The 18,228-nt window shown below is 37.2% G+C and overlaps 1 protein-coding gene across 3 annotated transcripts in view; it reads right to left on the bottom strand.

Annotated features, from left to right (window-relative positions):
• TAF2 (TATA-box binding protein associated factor 2) overlaps positions 1-17,922 on the bottom strand; it is a 61,379-nt gene extending 43,457 nt beyond the window's left edge. The window contains exons 1-9 of one of the 3 annotated variants that reach the window (XM_077782289.1): positions 17,396-17,922; positions 15,906-15,960; positions 14,990-15,150; positions 4,995-5,113; positions 3,506-3,647; positions 2,886-3,117; positions 2,383-2,567; positions 1,703-1,816; positions 355-454 (exon numbers count right to left, since the gene is read on the bottom strand). In XM_077782289.1, coding sequence (XP_077638415.1) covers positions 355-454; positions 1,703-1,816; positions 2,383-2,567; positions 2,886-3,117; positions 3,506-3,647; positions 4,995-5,113; positions 14,990-15,150; positions 15,906-15,960; positions 17,396-17,448 — 1,161 coding nt within the window. In that variant the 5' untranslated portion in view covers positions 17,449-17,922. The remainder of the gene's footprint in view (positions 1-354; positions 455-1,702; positions 1,817-2,382; positions 2,568-2,885; positions 3,118-3,505; positions 3,648-4,994; positions 5,114-14,989; positions 15,151-15,905; positions 15,961-17,395) is intronic. The other 2 variants (XM_077782284.1, XM_077782283.1) reach the window with 2 other exon arrangements.
• Positions 17,923-18,228: the final 306 nt, after the last annotated feature.

The following is an 18,228-nucleotide window of genomic DNA, read 5'->3' as shown; positions in this document are numbered from 1 at the left end:
AAATACAAATCCTTATGAATCCTATATTCTATTCTATGTATTCCAAAAGTAGTATCTTTTTTTGACCCTTTTTTTTTTTGTTCAGAAGTCCAAAGAAAAAGAGGAAAACTTATTGCATGGAGAGACAACAACAATTATTATTATTTATTCATATGGCAGTCACAAAAATCTATTTTGGTTTGTATGCTTGGTGCTCTTCCTTGCATTAAGTGGTAAAAATATTCTAGCTTTGAGGTTTGTCACTACTAAAAAGGTCTTTAGATTGCAATGCAAAGCAATATTATATTTGGTTTTTATACTGTATTTTCTTTGATGCAAAATGTCAGAAAGGTGTAGAAAATGCTATGATAGTACCTGTTTAATCCAGTGGCGATACTCGTTAACACCAAAGGTTTTTTTCATCCAAAGGCCATAAATGTAACCAGAGATTCCCTTTAGCACCCATTCATCTGACCTATTATAAGAAAGAAACATGAATTGTATCACTTCAGAGGAAATTTTGTAAGGGATGGCCAGCTCAAAAATAGCCACAAATTTCAAGAGGTTGTATAACTTCTCTAAGTCAACAGAAGTCTGATGAACTGTGAACCAATTTATGGAACCTGGCACCTGGACAGAACCAATGAAACTGAAAAGTCAGTGAAAACTGAACTTCTACCACAGAAAACCAGATTAAAATATAAAACCTATTTTAGCTGGAACAATAATAATAAACAGGTGGAAATGGACACTAAAGTTAAAGCAACTGCTAATTGATATGATCTTAATTTCTTGACACAACTCAATGCAGTGCAGAAGATCTGGACACCAAGTAGACAAAATACCTGTCTCACAATTTGGTGGACACTCTTGTAAACACACCTTCTGTAAATTATGTTCTAAGAGATAAAAACCAGACAAAAACTAAAACATGATAATGAACTAGAACCTTAAAGAGAAAAATGATACTGTATACAGGGTATGATGAAGTAAATAGAACAAGAACTTGGAGTCATCATGGAGGATGAAAAAAATTGCCTTCATCACAGAAGTAGGCTAGAAATAAAGAGAGCCACAGAAATTACAACAGTACAATTTAAGGACATGTTGCTTTCCCTTGTTTAAGACAAGTATGATCCGGGACATAGACTTTTGCCATTAAAAAAAGTAATGGGTTACTTGTTCCCAATAAATAAAGTGTATGCAAAGGATTTAAGATATGTATTAATCAGAACTGCAAGAGCTATTTGGGAAGGTTTTCTGACACATGGAGTTATAGCCACCTTAGAAGGAATTTTCCTATTTGACACTAATTTTTGCATTCTCCTCCCTGAAAAACTTCTTAATTTATTAGTTCTGTGCTCTACAAGTATTTTGCATGCAGGCTATACTTCATCATCCAAAATATCTAACAGAAATTGACTGATAATGCAAAAGAGTTATCTTTCTAAAATTTTCAGATGCCAAAGCACAGTACAACATTCAGGAAGATATATTCAATCTATGCAGTCTTTACAACTTTTATCTCTCATGTTCTCCTTTCAAAATGACAAAAATACTAATGGATTTTCATTTATTGGGCTGTGTTTATTATTCTTACATTTTTTCCCATTTTTGCTTTCTTCTACCATTGCTGTTTTACTTATTTTGTAATTTGCAAATTAAAATTTGAGCTTCCTCGATACCCCCCATTTTTTGAAGAACACTATGGTAAAATACTTACCAGGACATTCTGGATATGAAACATCCAAAGAATTGCTGGGCCAGGGCCTGTGCCAAGCATCTCCTTGTCAGTGGAGTTTCATCTATAATCATTGCACTGTGCAAGAGATTTGTGCTGGAGCCCCAGAAAAAGAAAATAACACAACATGAGCACTGGCTCCAAAGAAACTAAAAAGACCTTGCCTTAAAAACCAAAACAAGTAAAATAATTTCTTCACTTTTTTCAGTAAGATAGCAACATCTTTTTTAATTTTTAATAATCGTAATGCAGGCAGATCTCCTGCTATTATCATCTAGACACAACCCTCTATATAGAGTCTAAGTAGTTTAACTGGTGATATCATCTTGTGTTCCTGATACCTTATTCCAGCTGGAGAAAAATAAAACACAATCAAACTTCTGAACTTAATTTGAGATAAAATATTTCATACATGGCATTTCTAATTCAGAAGGAAAATCACCACCAGTTTTTTCTTGCAGTAAATCCAACATCTTTATAACAGATAAAAATGGAAATGGTGTTAGAAGCCCATAATGTCAGTAAAAACAAGCCTTTTCAAACTAGAAAGCCCAACACTTAGGCTACAAAAATAACTAGAATTTCACATATTTCTCAATAGTCTTGGATCTAGAGCTTCTAGGCCCATGGATTTAGAAGGTGTAATTTCCTCAAATACGAACCTGAAAATACTCATGGATGCATAAGCAGCTACTTCAACATAAGCTTCATCTATAAAAACAGTCTTGAAACAGGAGTAAGGATAGCGGCAAGTAAGAATCTCCTCATAAAATTCAAACACCTCATGAAGGTATGATGTGGTATGTTTGAGCAGTGGAAGAAGTTGTGGTAAGCAAAAGTGAGTCACCTACAAACACAGGAAAATTAGTGGCAAGACCTACAAACATATTTAAATACATAAATATCAAGTGTATTATATATCTCAGGGAATTTCAACAAATTTGCCCCATAAATTCAGACATAAATGGCACTGCTGCTTATTTAAAGGCTTGTATTTTAGAAATAAATTTAAATACAGGCATTACTAGACAAGCTTTATCATACATACTGATGAAGGTTGAACTAGAAATACCCATTTTCGGACTAATGTATACTGAATGCAACATGAAACACCAGCAATTCTTTTTCAAAAAAAAAAGGAGGCTTCTATGATGAAGATTATTACCTCATGCATGTATGGATCAACAAGGATTTCAAAAGGTCCAATTGCCAAGGAGATGTTAGAAGCTGCAGTTGGAATAGTCAACATGTAATGAAAAGTCTTCTTTCTCATATCGTGGGTGTATACAGTTTCCACCAAATCTCCATTTGAAACAGCCACCATTGCAGCATCTACAGTATACTCAAGTTTCCAGGTACACAACTCAGAATATGAATCCACACAAGGAAACCAAAATCTAGAAAAGTAAGGATTAGGGAGAAAATGGTTAACAATTATACTTAACAATTATACTCTTATCCACAGGTGATTTTTCTTTCAAGTTCCAAACTATATCCCTAAATACTTTAAGAATATATGAATGTTGACATACTGACTTCTATAATACATTAACTTTATAAAGCTTTACAAGCTTTTTTTGTCTTTACCTCCTGCTGAGCTATAAAGACTAGACATTCTAATTACTAATAATTAGATGTTACTTCACATTGGTAAGCTCCTTTCAAGCACAAATTAAGTTTTAGAACTTTTTAAACTTGAAATAATTAAAAGAAAATATTTGTATTTCCTACACTTTGAGAAGAAATTTGAAATACAAATCTAACACTCAAAAACAATTTTCTTACCTTGTGGAATTTTGATAACCACATGAAAAGACATGAGCCCCTCTTTCTGCCATGTTGCCCTCCATGTTGGGTACCACAAAATGAAGGCCTCCTTTTGGCTGGTCCAGAGAAAAGTTTATATGCACCTTCAGGACTTTTAACTCTGCAGCACAAAGACCAAAACTGGACTAAGTCTATACAACTTACATGAAAGTTATTGCAGAATAGTAACTCAGTTTTGGACTCTAGGTCTTTGAAGATTATGGGATAATTTCATTCTCATGGACTTCCTGGTCCACTTACAAAGTACAGCTCAAAGCTTACAAAACTGAGACCTTCCTAAGCACAAGTTACAGGAGATGCATTTACAAGAATCTTTATTCACTAATAAAAACTGCAATTGGAGTCACATTTCATCTTCTAATTCCCCAAGAGTGAAGCATATTTATACACTGTATCTAACAACTGGCACCTTGCTGAAAAAATTTTCTCCAAAAAATCTATGAAGCAGGCACGTTCTTACAAGACATATTATTATTGTTTGCAGTTGCTTAAGATCTCTTATTATAGTTAATACTTTTCCTGTAATTTAAGTGTCTTCACTTTGGTTTAGTTTCAAAGAAATCTCACCTATGAATAGATTGGCAAACAAAGAAATTCAAGCATATGCTGAAATTTATCCCACAAGTCTCACTATATTTTGACACTGAAACACTGAAAAGTGAAATTATACGTGTTTGAATATTTCCCCTTCTAGGCTTGCACGTAAGGCAACAGGGACTTACACAAAACTTAAACTAAACAGAAGTGTCTTTCCCATTAAGGTGCATCTGACAATATTGCATAAGTCAGCCTCATTATACAGTTGTTATTGTTCTCTCAGAAGTCTCATAAATCCATGGGAAAAACCAATAAAACCATGCAGGAAATAATACAATAAACTAGTAGATCCCTGTAAGAAAATAATCAACACTGAAGAGTAACTCATTAAAACAGTTGCTTATTCCAGATCTAGTATGCCAGTTTATAGAGCCACAGAAGGAGTCTACTTGCACTACCAAGTCAATTTTAAAATTTTAAAAATTACCATTCCTTGATGTGAGATGGCATAAAATTATTAGACCTTTGTAAAAAGATGTATGTAACTATATCCTTGTAATTTTTTTTTTTTTTTTTGTTGGATCATGTATATTGCAAGCAGCTTCAAAATTACAATTTATCCCCCAGTACACTCCATTATTCCCATTTCCTCAACTATTCTCCTGGGGTTGTGACCACCCAAGAGTATGCTTGTATATAGTGTCAAGAAACCTTGCAACACTTCTCTCTATTACCAAAAAGTGAAAGTACTTTCCAGAATTCAGATGGACAGGAAAAAGGAAACATTAATCAAAAATTCATTAAATAATGTAACACTACTTCAATTTCTTCAAAGCTACTGTCTTCCTAAGCAAACTTGTAGTTGACAACTCTGACATCTTAAATTCATTTTTCAGTATGGTCTCTTTACCATCAACATGTTTCCACAGCTCTGAGGGAACCTTAATGCAGAGCTCTCCATTTCCAGCATCTGGGTCCACAGCACTGACAGCAGCAGCATAGGCATTGGAGAAATAGTTGAGATTCCTCCTGTCAGAAATAGCCAGTTAATTCTTAAAATACAGTTGTGCTGAACCACAAAAAACAACTCTGGAAGTTAAGACAATTTCTATACTGAATTTCAAGGTGCATAGACAACCAAGTGCTTTGTTTTGTTTTTAAAGGAGTAGAAGAGAAAAGGAGCAAAGATTAGATTTCAACAAGCAGAACTTAAAATATAGCTCCTGCAGAAGTGATCTGTGATCAAAAATACTTAAACAGTAATAACTCCCAATAAACTGAGAAATGCTCAGTGCTCTTTTCTTGCCAGTAATAACTACATTTATTGTAATGGAAATTAAAAATTCTGGTTTTTATTTTGGATGGAGTTTGTATATCTTTATTCTAAAGCTCTGTCTTGAGGATCTGGTTCCTCATACATTGCAGTTTTGCTTTTATTTTGCTTTTCTAAATGTTAAGATTTTAGCTTGGCAATGGTATTCTTCTCCTTTAGCTTGATGGACAGGAATAGGGGCACCTGTAAATAACATATAAAATATTATATGCTAGGAGTTTTGGCTGTAATATACAAACATAGAAATATGTGCTATACTTTTTTAGTTTCTAGTTATATTTGAAACATTCTTCTTTCTTAAAGTGTACATTTTTTATATAAGATGCAAACATGGTTTTTTTGTAATCAGGTTTGAGCAACTCCATACCAGAGTGGAATCCTTTGAACCCCTCAGGGAAATTCCCGGGGCCTCGCCCTGGAAGAACATACCATAGTCTCCACCTAGGCTGAAAGAGAAGACTTCCCCACCGAGCCAGGCAACACTGACCCAGTTTTCATTCCCCATGTGCTCTGAATTCTTGTGGTTTCTCCTTTCCTGTTTCCTCATTGGTTGTGGCATCCCTCATGGCCAGCCCCATCTTCACTGAAGAGCAATACCCTTTGTCCTGCCCTTTGAACCAGGCCCATGCCCTCAGACCATTGGCCGCTGACCCCTACGTAACCTTGTGCACACCACATGGCTTGGTCTTTTGTCCCTGATTTCCCCTTTGGCGTGCTGGAATAAACCCTGGCTGGAATTTATCATATAAAAGGCCCTTCTGCCTCTCTTGGTTGAGCAAGCTGTGACAAGTGCGGTGTGTGGACTTGACTGCTTGAATGCTTACCCAAGCTGCTTTTCCACAGGAGATGCTTATTGGGAAATAGGTAGCAGCATCCACCATCTAAATCCCACGCTGCTACATATCAGATTAATTGCTCACTTAATTACAAAGTCGGATCATTACTTCAGTTATGACTTAGATTAATTGTTTTCAACTGAAATGAGCAGGAACAAGCATATGTCTTCTGTTAAAGTACTTACAAGCAGGATGTCACCTTATTATTCAATGTGATTATATTTAACACTGGAGTACAAACAGTCAAGTCCAAAATTAACCCTGCTTTTACGGCTTTATGCAATAGCTTGTATACTTTTTCAAAATGGATTTCTAAACTGTTTAAAGCACGGAAGCAAAATCTTTCTTAATTCTAATTCTTCGGTACACGCAGCTTTTCGAAAGTGTTTAACTTACTTATCACCTTTTCCACAGAATTTAGGTACTGCTGATGAATTCAAGCACAAGCAGGACACAGTCAAGCATAAAGCAGTCAAGGAGTCACAGAGCCACAGAACAATCTGGGTTGGAAGGGACCTCCTAAGGTTCTAATCCAACTTTCCCGGGAGAGGACAGTGACATCTTGCACTAGGTGAAGTGGCTCAGAGTCCTGTGCAACCAGACCTTCAGTATTTCCAGAGATGGGGCATCTACCACCTCCCTGGGAAACCAGTTCCAGGGTTCCACTGCCCTCAGAGTAAGAGAGTTCTTCCTTGCACCTAGTCTAAATCTACCTCCTTTTAGTTTAAAACCATTACCCTTTGTCCTACTGTAACAAGCCCTACTAAAAGGTCTGCCCCATCCTTTTTATAAAGCCCCCTCTAAGTACTGAAAGGTTGAAGGAGATCTTCCTAGAGCCATTATCTTCTCCAGGCTGAACAACCCCAACTCTCAGCCTTTCCCCACAGACAGGTGCTTCATCCCTTTTACCATCCTGGTGGCCTCCTCTGGATCTGCTCCAACAGGCCCATTATCTTCTGTGCCAAGGACCTCAGAGCTGGGTGCAGCACTGCAGGTGGGGCCTCATCAGAGCGCAGCAGAGGAGCAGAATCCCCTCCCTCGCCCTTGCTGTCACACTGCTGGTGATGCAGCCCAGGACACTGCTGGCTTTTTGGGGTGCAAATGAACATTGCCAGCTTATCCTAAGCCTCTCATCCATCAGCACCCTGAAGTCTTTCTCTGCAGGGCTGCCTGCAATGCCTTCATCCCTCTCAACCTGTACTGATACTGGGGCTTGTCCTGACCCAGGTGCAGGATTACTGGACCACAATGGAGTAAATTAACTTTTGGCTGGGGACTCCACCTTCCATGGAATCTAAAGTCTACACAAAGCAGACATGATCTCATTTCAGGATTTTGCTCTCACCTAACCATTCTCTCTATTCACCATCCATGGAGAAAACAACCCAAATTACAGTACCTTATTTGGAAGAACAAAGTGTAATGAACCATGCCACCACCAGCATTCTGTAAGTTTACGTATGTCAAAGACCCTGCTTAATATTCTGAATCTTCCACAACTATAAAAAATTTTGCTAAAACACTGAAATATATTGAGAACATATTTTCATGTAGTTCTTCATCTTTGGCAACAATACTGCATAAATTCCCTGGCACCACTACCAAGGCCGAGAATATCAGGAGCAGTAAACTTTTCTATTTTACTTGAAAGCTTCTGAATAGTAAATGGGACCATTTCAGTAGAGAAACTCACAAACCTCAAGTTTAAATATATTTTTATTTTCTTTTTTCACAGCTAACTGTACCTAAAGGTAGGATATAATGCCAACAATTTTTAAAAGGGAAAGTTGAGTTTGTACCCTAGAATATAGTATAACTTCAAGTATGCCTCCTGAACAATTCCCACCCACTTGAACTCCAGCTGATGTGCTGTGTCCTAGCCTCCCACGCACCACTACTACCTCACCCACTAAGGAGATTACTGTTCATCTGATCCTGTAGGGATACAGCTGAAAGTGTCAAATGGGAAAATAAGTACTTTTTCTCTAATCAGACAGGTTTTAGTTGGTTTACTTCCTTGATCTGCCATTCTGAGGGGTCAAAGAACCTCCCTAAGCAAAGCTGCTTTAAGCTGTCCCTCAAATGGCACCCTAGAAAGGCAAATACCACTGGGAAAACTCTATTTAAAAAGAGTCTGACTAAGACCTATTAGTAATAAAAAAAAAAAAAGCTAGCAACAGAAAAACACAGTAACATTCTGTTAGACTGTGTCTAATTTTACTCCAAACTATTTTTGAAAATTGACTATTATTGATAGGGATCCCTTTCCTACACAGTGAGAACTTGTTCAAACTTTGAGGATTGTGATGAGCTTGTGGCTACACTTTAAACGTCACTGGCTTCACAGACAGGAAAAGGTTATGATTTTACAGCAAAGTAGGGAGACTCCAGAGCTTATCATTTTATGGAAAACAAGTCTATTCTTATATTTCTATTTTTGTGAAGTGTTCTAGTTCAAATGGGTGATTCATTGTAAAGAGAATCCATTAAAGGCATAGCACCACAGATTAATCTTTTCATAGCTTGAACTATTCTCAATAAACTGCATATGGCCATTTTAAGAAAAACAGAGCATATGCCAAAAGTTACAGTCCAAGGAACAATGATAAATTTTCCTAATGCTAACTGTAGACTGACAATGAAAAAACAAATATATATTCATGGTCTTTTCCCAGCAGAGATAAATTCTGTCATCAGAATTCACCCCAAACACTTTTAATTACAGCCCAAGTGCATGCAGCTTGAGTGACTGTAAAGAAGCAATACTACAGAGATTTATTTTTTGAAATTACTAATTTATTTCAAGCTTTCCATAGCATTTAGTAGCTGCACCAGTGCTACAAATGTATGTGTCAAACATATAGTCTATAAACCAGTTTTCCTACAGTACTTAACATCAACTTGGCAAAGTAAGTTATTTGCTCTGCCTATAATTCTTTACTCTTCATTACCAGTAATTAATTTACTATTTTGCATTGCTTCCCATACAGAATAAGCACTTCATATTGGATTGGAGTACATACATTATATACCATGATATACATTTATCATGTATACCATACATAATATATCATACATAATATACCATTGGATATACCATACATGATATAATACATGCGCATATAGGTGATTTATTAATAGGGCAATGATTTGAATCTTTGTCATGCTCAAAAACCTAATTTTCATTCCTGGTCAAGTTTAAGGGCTTTGTCATCTCTCTTCAAAAGTGCTCTACACCTTTGTGCTGTGGTATAGGAATTCTCCCATTTAGTGTTTTCACCAAAACTACTTCAAACTATGTGCCACTCTATCTCTCCACCCTGCCCCTTGGTGGGCTGCAGAGGAGAACTGGAGCCACAAAAGGTAAAGATTATGGATTAAAATAAGAACAATTTACCAGAAACAGCAATGAAATAAGACAACAAACAGTAACAGCAACAATGCCAATGACAATGTGTATGAGAAAAGAGGTGAATGATTCACATGGTATTGCTCACCCCAGGTAACTCATGAAAGCACCTGAACCCTCTGCCATGCTATGGAATCTGGAAGCAAGCCTTTTTCCCATCCCTGGAAAATGAGGCAAGGTGGTATAGAATAATCTCCAGGTCTTAGCCTTTCCCTGCTCCTGACTACTGCAAAAATGAACCCTGTTCTGGCCTGGACACTTTGTTTATTTCTAACAAAGTCTATAATGATTTTTCAATTAGACAAGCATTATACCAGTGAAAATAAAGGCTATTTATTGAAGCAAGGCAACACATGCTCAGTACCACCAGATTTTTTCTATTTTGTGTAAAGTCTAAAGGCTGGATCATTGATTTCCCAGAAGAAAAAATACTGCAAGACAGACATGCTCTTAAGGTTACCACATTGCTCTCTCTCACAGCTTACTGCTGCTTGTAACTAAAGCAACAGGATTTCAAAATATCTTCAAATTTGTAATGATTCAATATTACAGGCTTCAAGCTAAAAAAAAAAAACAAATGAACCAGCATTGCACAGGAAAGCATTATGTGCACATTAGCTAGCTATACAAAAACATAGCTTCCTTTACACAATAATAACAGTAAAACGCAACATCTTCTCAGCCTGGCATCCTAAATATCCCACAAACGTGAAGCATTTAAGCAGGATCACCAAAAACTTCACTTATCACAGATCAAACCACTGCACCCAAACTTTTGCTGTATCTATTTAACAGCTTACAATGTCAACCATAAGATTAAAAATAAAAAAATGTTTCCTTTGTCAGTTTTAAATAAATAGGGCTGAGATACAAGCAGTTGTCTAAGTATTCAGAATACACACTGGGGTCTCTACACAGAATGTGGAAGTATAGCCCAGAAAAAGCAAGCTCCTTTCTCTTACACTGATAGAATTGAAAAAGCACAACTTATAAGAAAAAGAAAGATGAGGAGAATAGACAGCTGTAACACTCAAAAACAGCAGCGCCAAAACATGACCCAAATAGACACTCTTCAACACTATATGCAGTTGCCACAAGATTTGAAACTCTTCTCAAAAGCATGGGATTCTCTGCCATCATGTGCACACACAGTAAAGCAACGTAAATTATTTCATAGCTGTATATACAAACACCTGTTCAGGTGTTTGCTCAGTCAGGAAGGAAGTGACTGCTTTTTCTAAGTTCATCTATCTATTCTGATATGAAAAAGCCATGCTGTACTGAAGCCTTCAGAGGCTCCATCCTCAATGATACTCAAAACTCAAATGAACATAGCCCTGGGCAACCTACTCTACCTGATCCCATGTGAGGGGAATTGGACTGGATGATTTCAGACACTTACAAGTTAGAAGTCTAACTTTGTTTCTAGATAAACCTTTAAACACTCTCTCACTTGTCAGCTGAAGTTATGGTTTAGGACTAATGGATAAATTTGCAATAGCATCAAAGCTAAAAATATATTTAATATGTTAATTCATGCCTTCTAACGTTTCCTACAAATTTCACTGATTTTTAATTACCTTTTTAGTGAGCATTTTTCTGATATTCAGGGGAACTGAAAAAATGCATGACTGAAGAAAAATTATTTTACCTTCTTCAACACTGAGAATGTGAAATTACAGAGATCATGTGTCAATGATTTTTTCCTCAAAGATGCTAACACCCAATAGTACTATTTCAACTGAAAAAAAGTTGAATATTTCAATTCAGAACACAAAGAGGTGATCTCACCAAGAAGCAGTAAAAAAGACAATAGTGAAGCAGACAGAATTGTGTCATAAATAAAGATGAATTCTTCAACCCTCTTTTAACTGTTTTCTTGCATGCCAAAATTTTCACCACATAACCATGAGCCACTTCTCTTAAACCTCCTATGAGTAAACACAACCTATCAAGTCAGAGATGCTGTAGCAAGTTTTCTAATCTTTACTCCATACAGAGTTTTCCATTTTAAACAGAATTATTTTGCTAACTAAGCGAGTAAAAAGTCTTCAGATTATTTTAACTTTGATAAAAAGGTAGGAAAGTGTCCATTAAATTAACAATTTTTCTAAATACTTATGCCCCAGATAAGCTACTTGGAAAAAATTTCTTCACAGAAAAGACTGTAAAGGTTGTAACTGACTGCCCAGGGAAGTGGTGGAGTCACCATTCCTGAAAGTGTTCACGAAACCTGTGGACATGGCACCTGAAGATATGATTTACTGGTCATGGTGGTGCTGGGTTGACAGTTGGACTCATGATGATGATCTTATGGGTCCCTTCCAATTTCAATGCTTCTATGATTTTAAGTCTTCTTTTAGAAAATAGCATCTAAGAAACTAAAAGCGTTATCAAAACAATAGAAAATGTTTGTATATACAATTTTATAACCTGAACTTATACCTCTTACACACCACAGGGAGAACTAAAGATTGAAAATAAAATATTTAACATAAACAGGTTGCCAAGCACCATCCTCATTTCCCCTTTACTAGTTCAAAAGACTACTTAAGAAAACTGTGCAAAAGGAACAATCCCTGTAAGATCAGAAACAAACCATCACATCTAATCTGTCACAAAATAATTGCTGCAGCTAGTTCAGATGCAAGGGTACAAAGGACATCATCACTACACTTGCCATAACAAATGAGAACTTGGAAGAGACAACCAGACAATTAGATACAAAGACTAGTACAAACCACTGTTTCTAGAAGCAGTTCTTTGTAAAGAAGGGCAGAGAAAACATACTGATGATTTTTCTGAAGTACTAATTCTAGAGTTTTTAGATTTCCAGTATTTCTGCTCGCAATCCTGCCAAAAGAGCAGAGATGCTCTATTTACCTACTCAACTGTGACCAGTATTTCAATGGAAAAACACATCTAACTTCATCTAACATTTTGTAACTCATGTTGCCTTTAACTTCTGAGATACAGAAAGAGGCATACTAGTTTCTTGTTATGAGTATTTAGTGACCTCTGTCTTTCAAAACTATGAATAACATGGGAGTTATGAAATACAGAGATTTTCCATTAAATTTGAATAGTTTGAACAAAAAAATCCTCATCTTCTCCACAAAATGACAGAATTCCCTCTCCGAATCCCTTTTTTAACATAATGGGATTCTTCACTCTGATAATTTGAAATGCTGCTCCTTTCTTACACCTTCCAGGAGTTACGCAGGATTCGTTATTACAGAATCACAGAATGGGTGAGGTTGGAAGCAATTTCTGAAGGTCTTCTGGTCCAACCCCTCAGCTCCAACAGGGTCACCAGAAACCACTTGCTCAGGAGCATGTCCAGATGACTCAAATATTTCCAAGGATAGAGACTACACAGTCTCTCTGAGTAAATTGTCCCAGTGTTCACAGTAAAAACTGTTTCTTGATGTTCAGAAGGAACCTCCTGTGTCTCAGTTTGTGCCGACTGTGTCTGCTCCCATCAGCGGATGTGAGTTAAAATATATGAAATTCTATCGGAATACAAGAAAATGCCTTTTACTTTGAGGGTCATCAGCACTGCAGGATGCCTGGAGAGACTGCAAAGATTCCATCCTCAAAGATACTCAAAACCCAAAGGGACACAGCCCTGTGCAACCTATTCTACCTGACCCCATGTGAGAGGAATTGGACTAGATTATTTCAGCCAGTTTTTTACAGCCTAAAGGACTCTGTGGTTTTTGGTTTTTTTTTATCAGCTGCTGTTTAACAACACTTTCACTAGAAGTTTTTTAACAATCCCGCAAATTGTAAATTCAACCAAGCCAGCCAAAAGAAGCTGTGAGAATATAAATGTTCCAGCAAATCAAAAGAGAATACCTAGGGGAAACATGTCCCCATATGCTCTTACCAAAAATGAAATGGCTAAAAGATTTTTTGCTAAAGCCCCTTCCCACATCAATTCCCTGGTGTGGGAATGGGGAATATCCCCTGTCTACCCTGAGGTGCTCTGACTCCCAGGAAAACACTGACTTTGACCGTCATTCATAGGAAAAACTTCCAAAGCCTCAACAAAAGTGTGAAATAGATTGCAGAGATTGTAGATAGTAGTGTAGTATGTCACATGAGTGAAAAATTTAAGTTTTAAGATTTTTAGTATGTTACAGATGAGTTCAAGATTGAAGATATAAAGTGTTGTCTCAAATTCCTTTCTTCTCTCTTCTTCCTCTTTCTTCTTGGGTTTAGGTGGTATCTTGTAATTAAGTAGAAAAGTCTATATTACAAGTCTTTAAGAGTCAGTTATTGAGTTAGAAAAGAAAATAATTTAAGTGTCACTTCTTAATTAAGTAGTTTAGTTTTTGATTAAACTTAAAAAGACCTTGCAGCACGAGGTTGTTGGCCATTTTTGTACTGTTTTCACACATGCAAGGTCTGGGCGCAGACCATGTGCTAAAGTTTTGATAAGTTAACAATAAACAGAAACTGAAAACCAAAAAAGTCCAATGCAACTCTCATTCCTAACACAGAACTGCTCCAAGAGAATCTCCCCTGCCAGGAGAGCCCCCAAAGAGTTGTCCAACTTAAGAGCCCACAAACTCACACCTAGACATTCAGGAAGCCACATGATTTAAAACATACTCTTCAATATGAGAGGCTGAAGAAATGTTAAACTTTTCCTTTCAAATTTTGAAGTGAGTTCAGGTTCTAGGACTTACACTGTTATCGACAACAATAAATAATGCAAGTTTGATTCCTTATAAAAGGCCAAAAGCTTTATTTTCTAGCTCTTCACAACAATCTAGAATCCCTGCAATAACAATTCTGAATTTTTGACATAATAAGTATCATAATGAGTATCAATAACAAAAACATCAAGTCACAAAGCAAACAATTGCAGAATTAATGTACTCAAGTGGTCAGTATGAAGACTCAAAGAAAATTTCGTAACTCTGATAATAAATTCAGTGTCCTATATAAATGAACACTGTATTTGCAAACTGAATTATTGATGCTCTTGCATAACTGATGAATAAAGGAATACCTAGGTGATACACAGTGTCTGTCTCAAGCACACAGATTAAATCCAAGGCCTTTTTCCCCATAAAGTACTTTATATAAATTTTTTTTATACTTTCACCAAACAATACAAAGATATATTAACATGAGAAATTCCAAAGAAGATTAGTGTAAAAGTCAAAATTATTGCCAAAATACTTCCCTAAAATTAGACCAGACCAGAAGTTACTATTAGGAAATTATGAGGTAAAACTAGACAGTAAAAGAGAGTAGATTATACTTAAGAGCAACAGAAAATACTACATCTGCAGAGTCTTAAACATATCACTTACTGCTTTGACTCATGGTGACAGACCTCCAGAGTTGGATCATTATAGATGAAAGCTGCTTCTAAATCATTGACTCTCACTCTGTAAATCCGGCACTGTTTACTGTTCAGCTTGATTCTGTTCAGGTTTGCAACTGTGGGAAATATTGTGAGTTCCACATAACCCTACGAAAACACAAATCAAAATCTTCTGTAAAATATTTAACAGTTTAAAAACTGGAGAGATATAAAAAATTAGTACTAATACAACTTTTAAAAATCAAATCACTGATATAAAGATGGTATTTTCATATTTGAAAAGGAAAATTATTTGCCATTTAGATTTTCTACATTTTCTTTCATGCCATTTAAAAGGTAAATTTTCGCAGCTGTAAATGAAACAGACAAAGCAAAAAATTTAACGTGACTGACAATTTTACTGGAAAAAATGTGCCTCTACTGAGTATATTTCAAGTTATTACCATCACTATGTCTTGGTACTTGAATTTGAGACAAGAATTCTTAAAACCTCAGCAGAATCCTTGAAACACGTAAGTAAATTGACCAAGACTCTTGAAGATTTTAGGACTGAAATGATGAAACTTTCTTCAAAGCCCAAGTGAACTCACATACAAGGGAGAAAACTCTGTAAGCCTACCCTTAACATCAGCTAACACTGTGTGAGCATGAATTTTGAACTGCAAATTGCTCTGTCATATTTACAATGGAGCAGCCTTCATTTAGAAATATTTTTCTAGAAGTGCTCACAATTAGGAATTTTATCTCAAGCAATGACAGACTTATGAGAAGCATCATATTAGAAAATATAACCTATGAAGTAGCTGAACAGCATAATTAGCTTGTAAGTGCATTTTTTCCCTCTAAAAGCATGAAGAAAACCCAGACAATTTCTACTTCACACTTCATTAGGAAATACTTACGACAACAGACTTTCTCTGAAAATTTATGTTGTTGATACAAACTACCTGATGAGTTGTGCTGAAAGGAAAAAAAAAAAGGTAAAAGGTAAGGTTTTGCATAAATGGCAGCATTTTAAATACTTTAACCCAGTTTAACAGACAGCCACACAGGATATATGTACATAAATACTGCAAATAAAATATATTTCTGTAAAAGTCATTAATGTTTGTCTCAATCTTTTATGTGGTCTAAACCAAATAATGAATAGAAGTTACCCACAATGTCAGGAAAGTCCCCCAAAAAATCAAACACAGTATCATGCCAGGATGAACATTACTGGTAATACAGGAAGATAACATAAATTTTGAACAATACTTATTTGCATATAAAGAATTACAAATGGCAGTGTCCAGGTCTAACACTGTAGTGATGAGCAGTATCAGTAATGGCATAAGCCATAACACTTGCAATCAGAGACCTGTGGGAAGTTTACCTGGAGAGCTGACACTCATACGTAATTTATATAAGCAGGTATTACACATTACAAGATACAGTATGTGTTTTTACAATTAGCATGCCTAAGAACTTGTATTTAAAATAATGCAAATCCCTTAATCAAGACAGGTATTTTATATTAGTCAAATGCATTTGCTTAAATTTTGAGTGATGTATTGGAACTCCTGGTAAATAAAACTGATTTAAAAGGTAGGAGATAAAATAATTCCAACTTTTAAAAAAACCTCTAAGTTATTTCTATGTAATTTCCTGTAATAGGTGTCATTGTTACAGTAGTGCGTTTCATGACCCAAGACAAAACCTTAAAATAATTCAACTTCTATGGCATATGGCAGTTTATCTGCATATATCCTGTGTGTTAAGAAGTGACATTGCTTCAGGTGACATAAAGTTTGATAAAAACTCTTAAAAGAGAATCTAAAAGTGGTTTCATACATTACTTACACAAATGTATTTCTAAGTAGAATCAGTCCTCTCATATACACTTAATGTAACAGATTTATAAAGGAATAAAACATGTAGAACAAGAAATCTATTAAAATGCACTGAAATATACCACCAACTACTTTGTAGCTCGATTACAACCCAAAGAGTGAATGTGTGAAAATGATAGTTTGCTTAAGAACATGGCTTGCTGAAAAGCAAGCATTTTTTTGTACATAAAAAGGCCCTTAAGTCAAAAGGGCTTTTTGACACAGCAGTATATATAGAACATCGTAGTACAGTCTTCAGTACTGACACTATGTGAACAAATGTCCAAAGCTTGAAGAGCATAATGTAAATATCTTCGTGAGACTGCATGGTTGACAGACTTGCTGCCCATGAGCAAGTCCATTTACATATTCAAACATCCATCTGCAACACAGGTTTTCTTAATGCAAGCTACACCACAAGCTGCAACCTTCTTAAATAAATCATTACTAATCGGCCTGTGGCCTGACTCAGTGTGCATTGGTTTCAAGTATAGCAATTAAAAAAAAAAATGGATACTTATAATTTATAGGGTCTTGGGCTTTCAAATCCTTTGTCTCCTTTCTTTCTATTCATCCTGAACCGCAGCACTAAACACACACTGCTGACCGTCAGACGGGCATCGACATCATCCTCACTCAGCGGGTCCCCCGGTTTTCCCCCGTGTCACGCCGTATTTGATCACTCATCTCCGCAGCGATGTGTGACCCCCAGCAGTCAGGAATCTGCAGTTCCAGTGAGCGCCATCGCTACAGCACCACCGACAAGCAGCGTTTGTACAAAACCTTCAGGGGAAGCGCTCTCAGCTGCTCTGCCTGCGAGGGTCACGGAACCAGTCCAGAGGCGCTTCCTCGCCACGGGAACTACGAAGAACAACCGGCTCAGCGGGCAGCGCCGGCGGAATCAGGAGTGCCGCGGCCAGACGCCGGCAGGCACCGGTGTCCGCGCTCCTGGGAGCGCCGGCTGGGGCAGCGCCGTCCGCCGAGAGCCGGGCAAGGCGCAGAGGGTGGAGCGGCGGGCCCGGGGCAGGCTCGGCCCCGCGGGTCTCCCTCAGCAGCGAGCCCGCCGCGGCCCTCCCGCAGCCGCCGCCATCTTGGCGGTCACCTCCGACCCCGCGGTGAGAGGTCACGGCCCGACCGCCTCAGCGCTGTCACTTCAGCGGGAAAAGCCCCTGGAGTTTCGCTTCTTACAGACGGACAGCCCAGCAGCGGCGGCCGGAGAGAATTAAAAAAAAAAAAAAAAACACGAGAACAAAATAACCCTCCCGAATAAGCCAAAAGCCGAGAGGGGCCGCGCCGCGTCCCCGCGCGCAGGCGCCGGCGCTCGCGCAGGCGCGGGGCTGGGAGCGGGAAGGGC

The sequence above is a fragment of the Lonchura striata genome, chromosome 1 (assembly GCF_046129695.1).
Source record: "Lonchura striata isolate bLonStr1 chromosome 1, bLonStr1.mat, whole genome shotgun sequence".
Lineage (NCBI taxonomy): Eukaryota > Metazoa > Chordata > Aves > Passeriformes > Estrildidae > Lonchura > Lonchura striata.
Note: the sequence above shows the minus strand (reverse complement) of the source record. Positions and strands in the feature narration are given on the sequence as shown.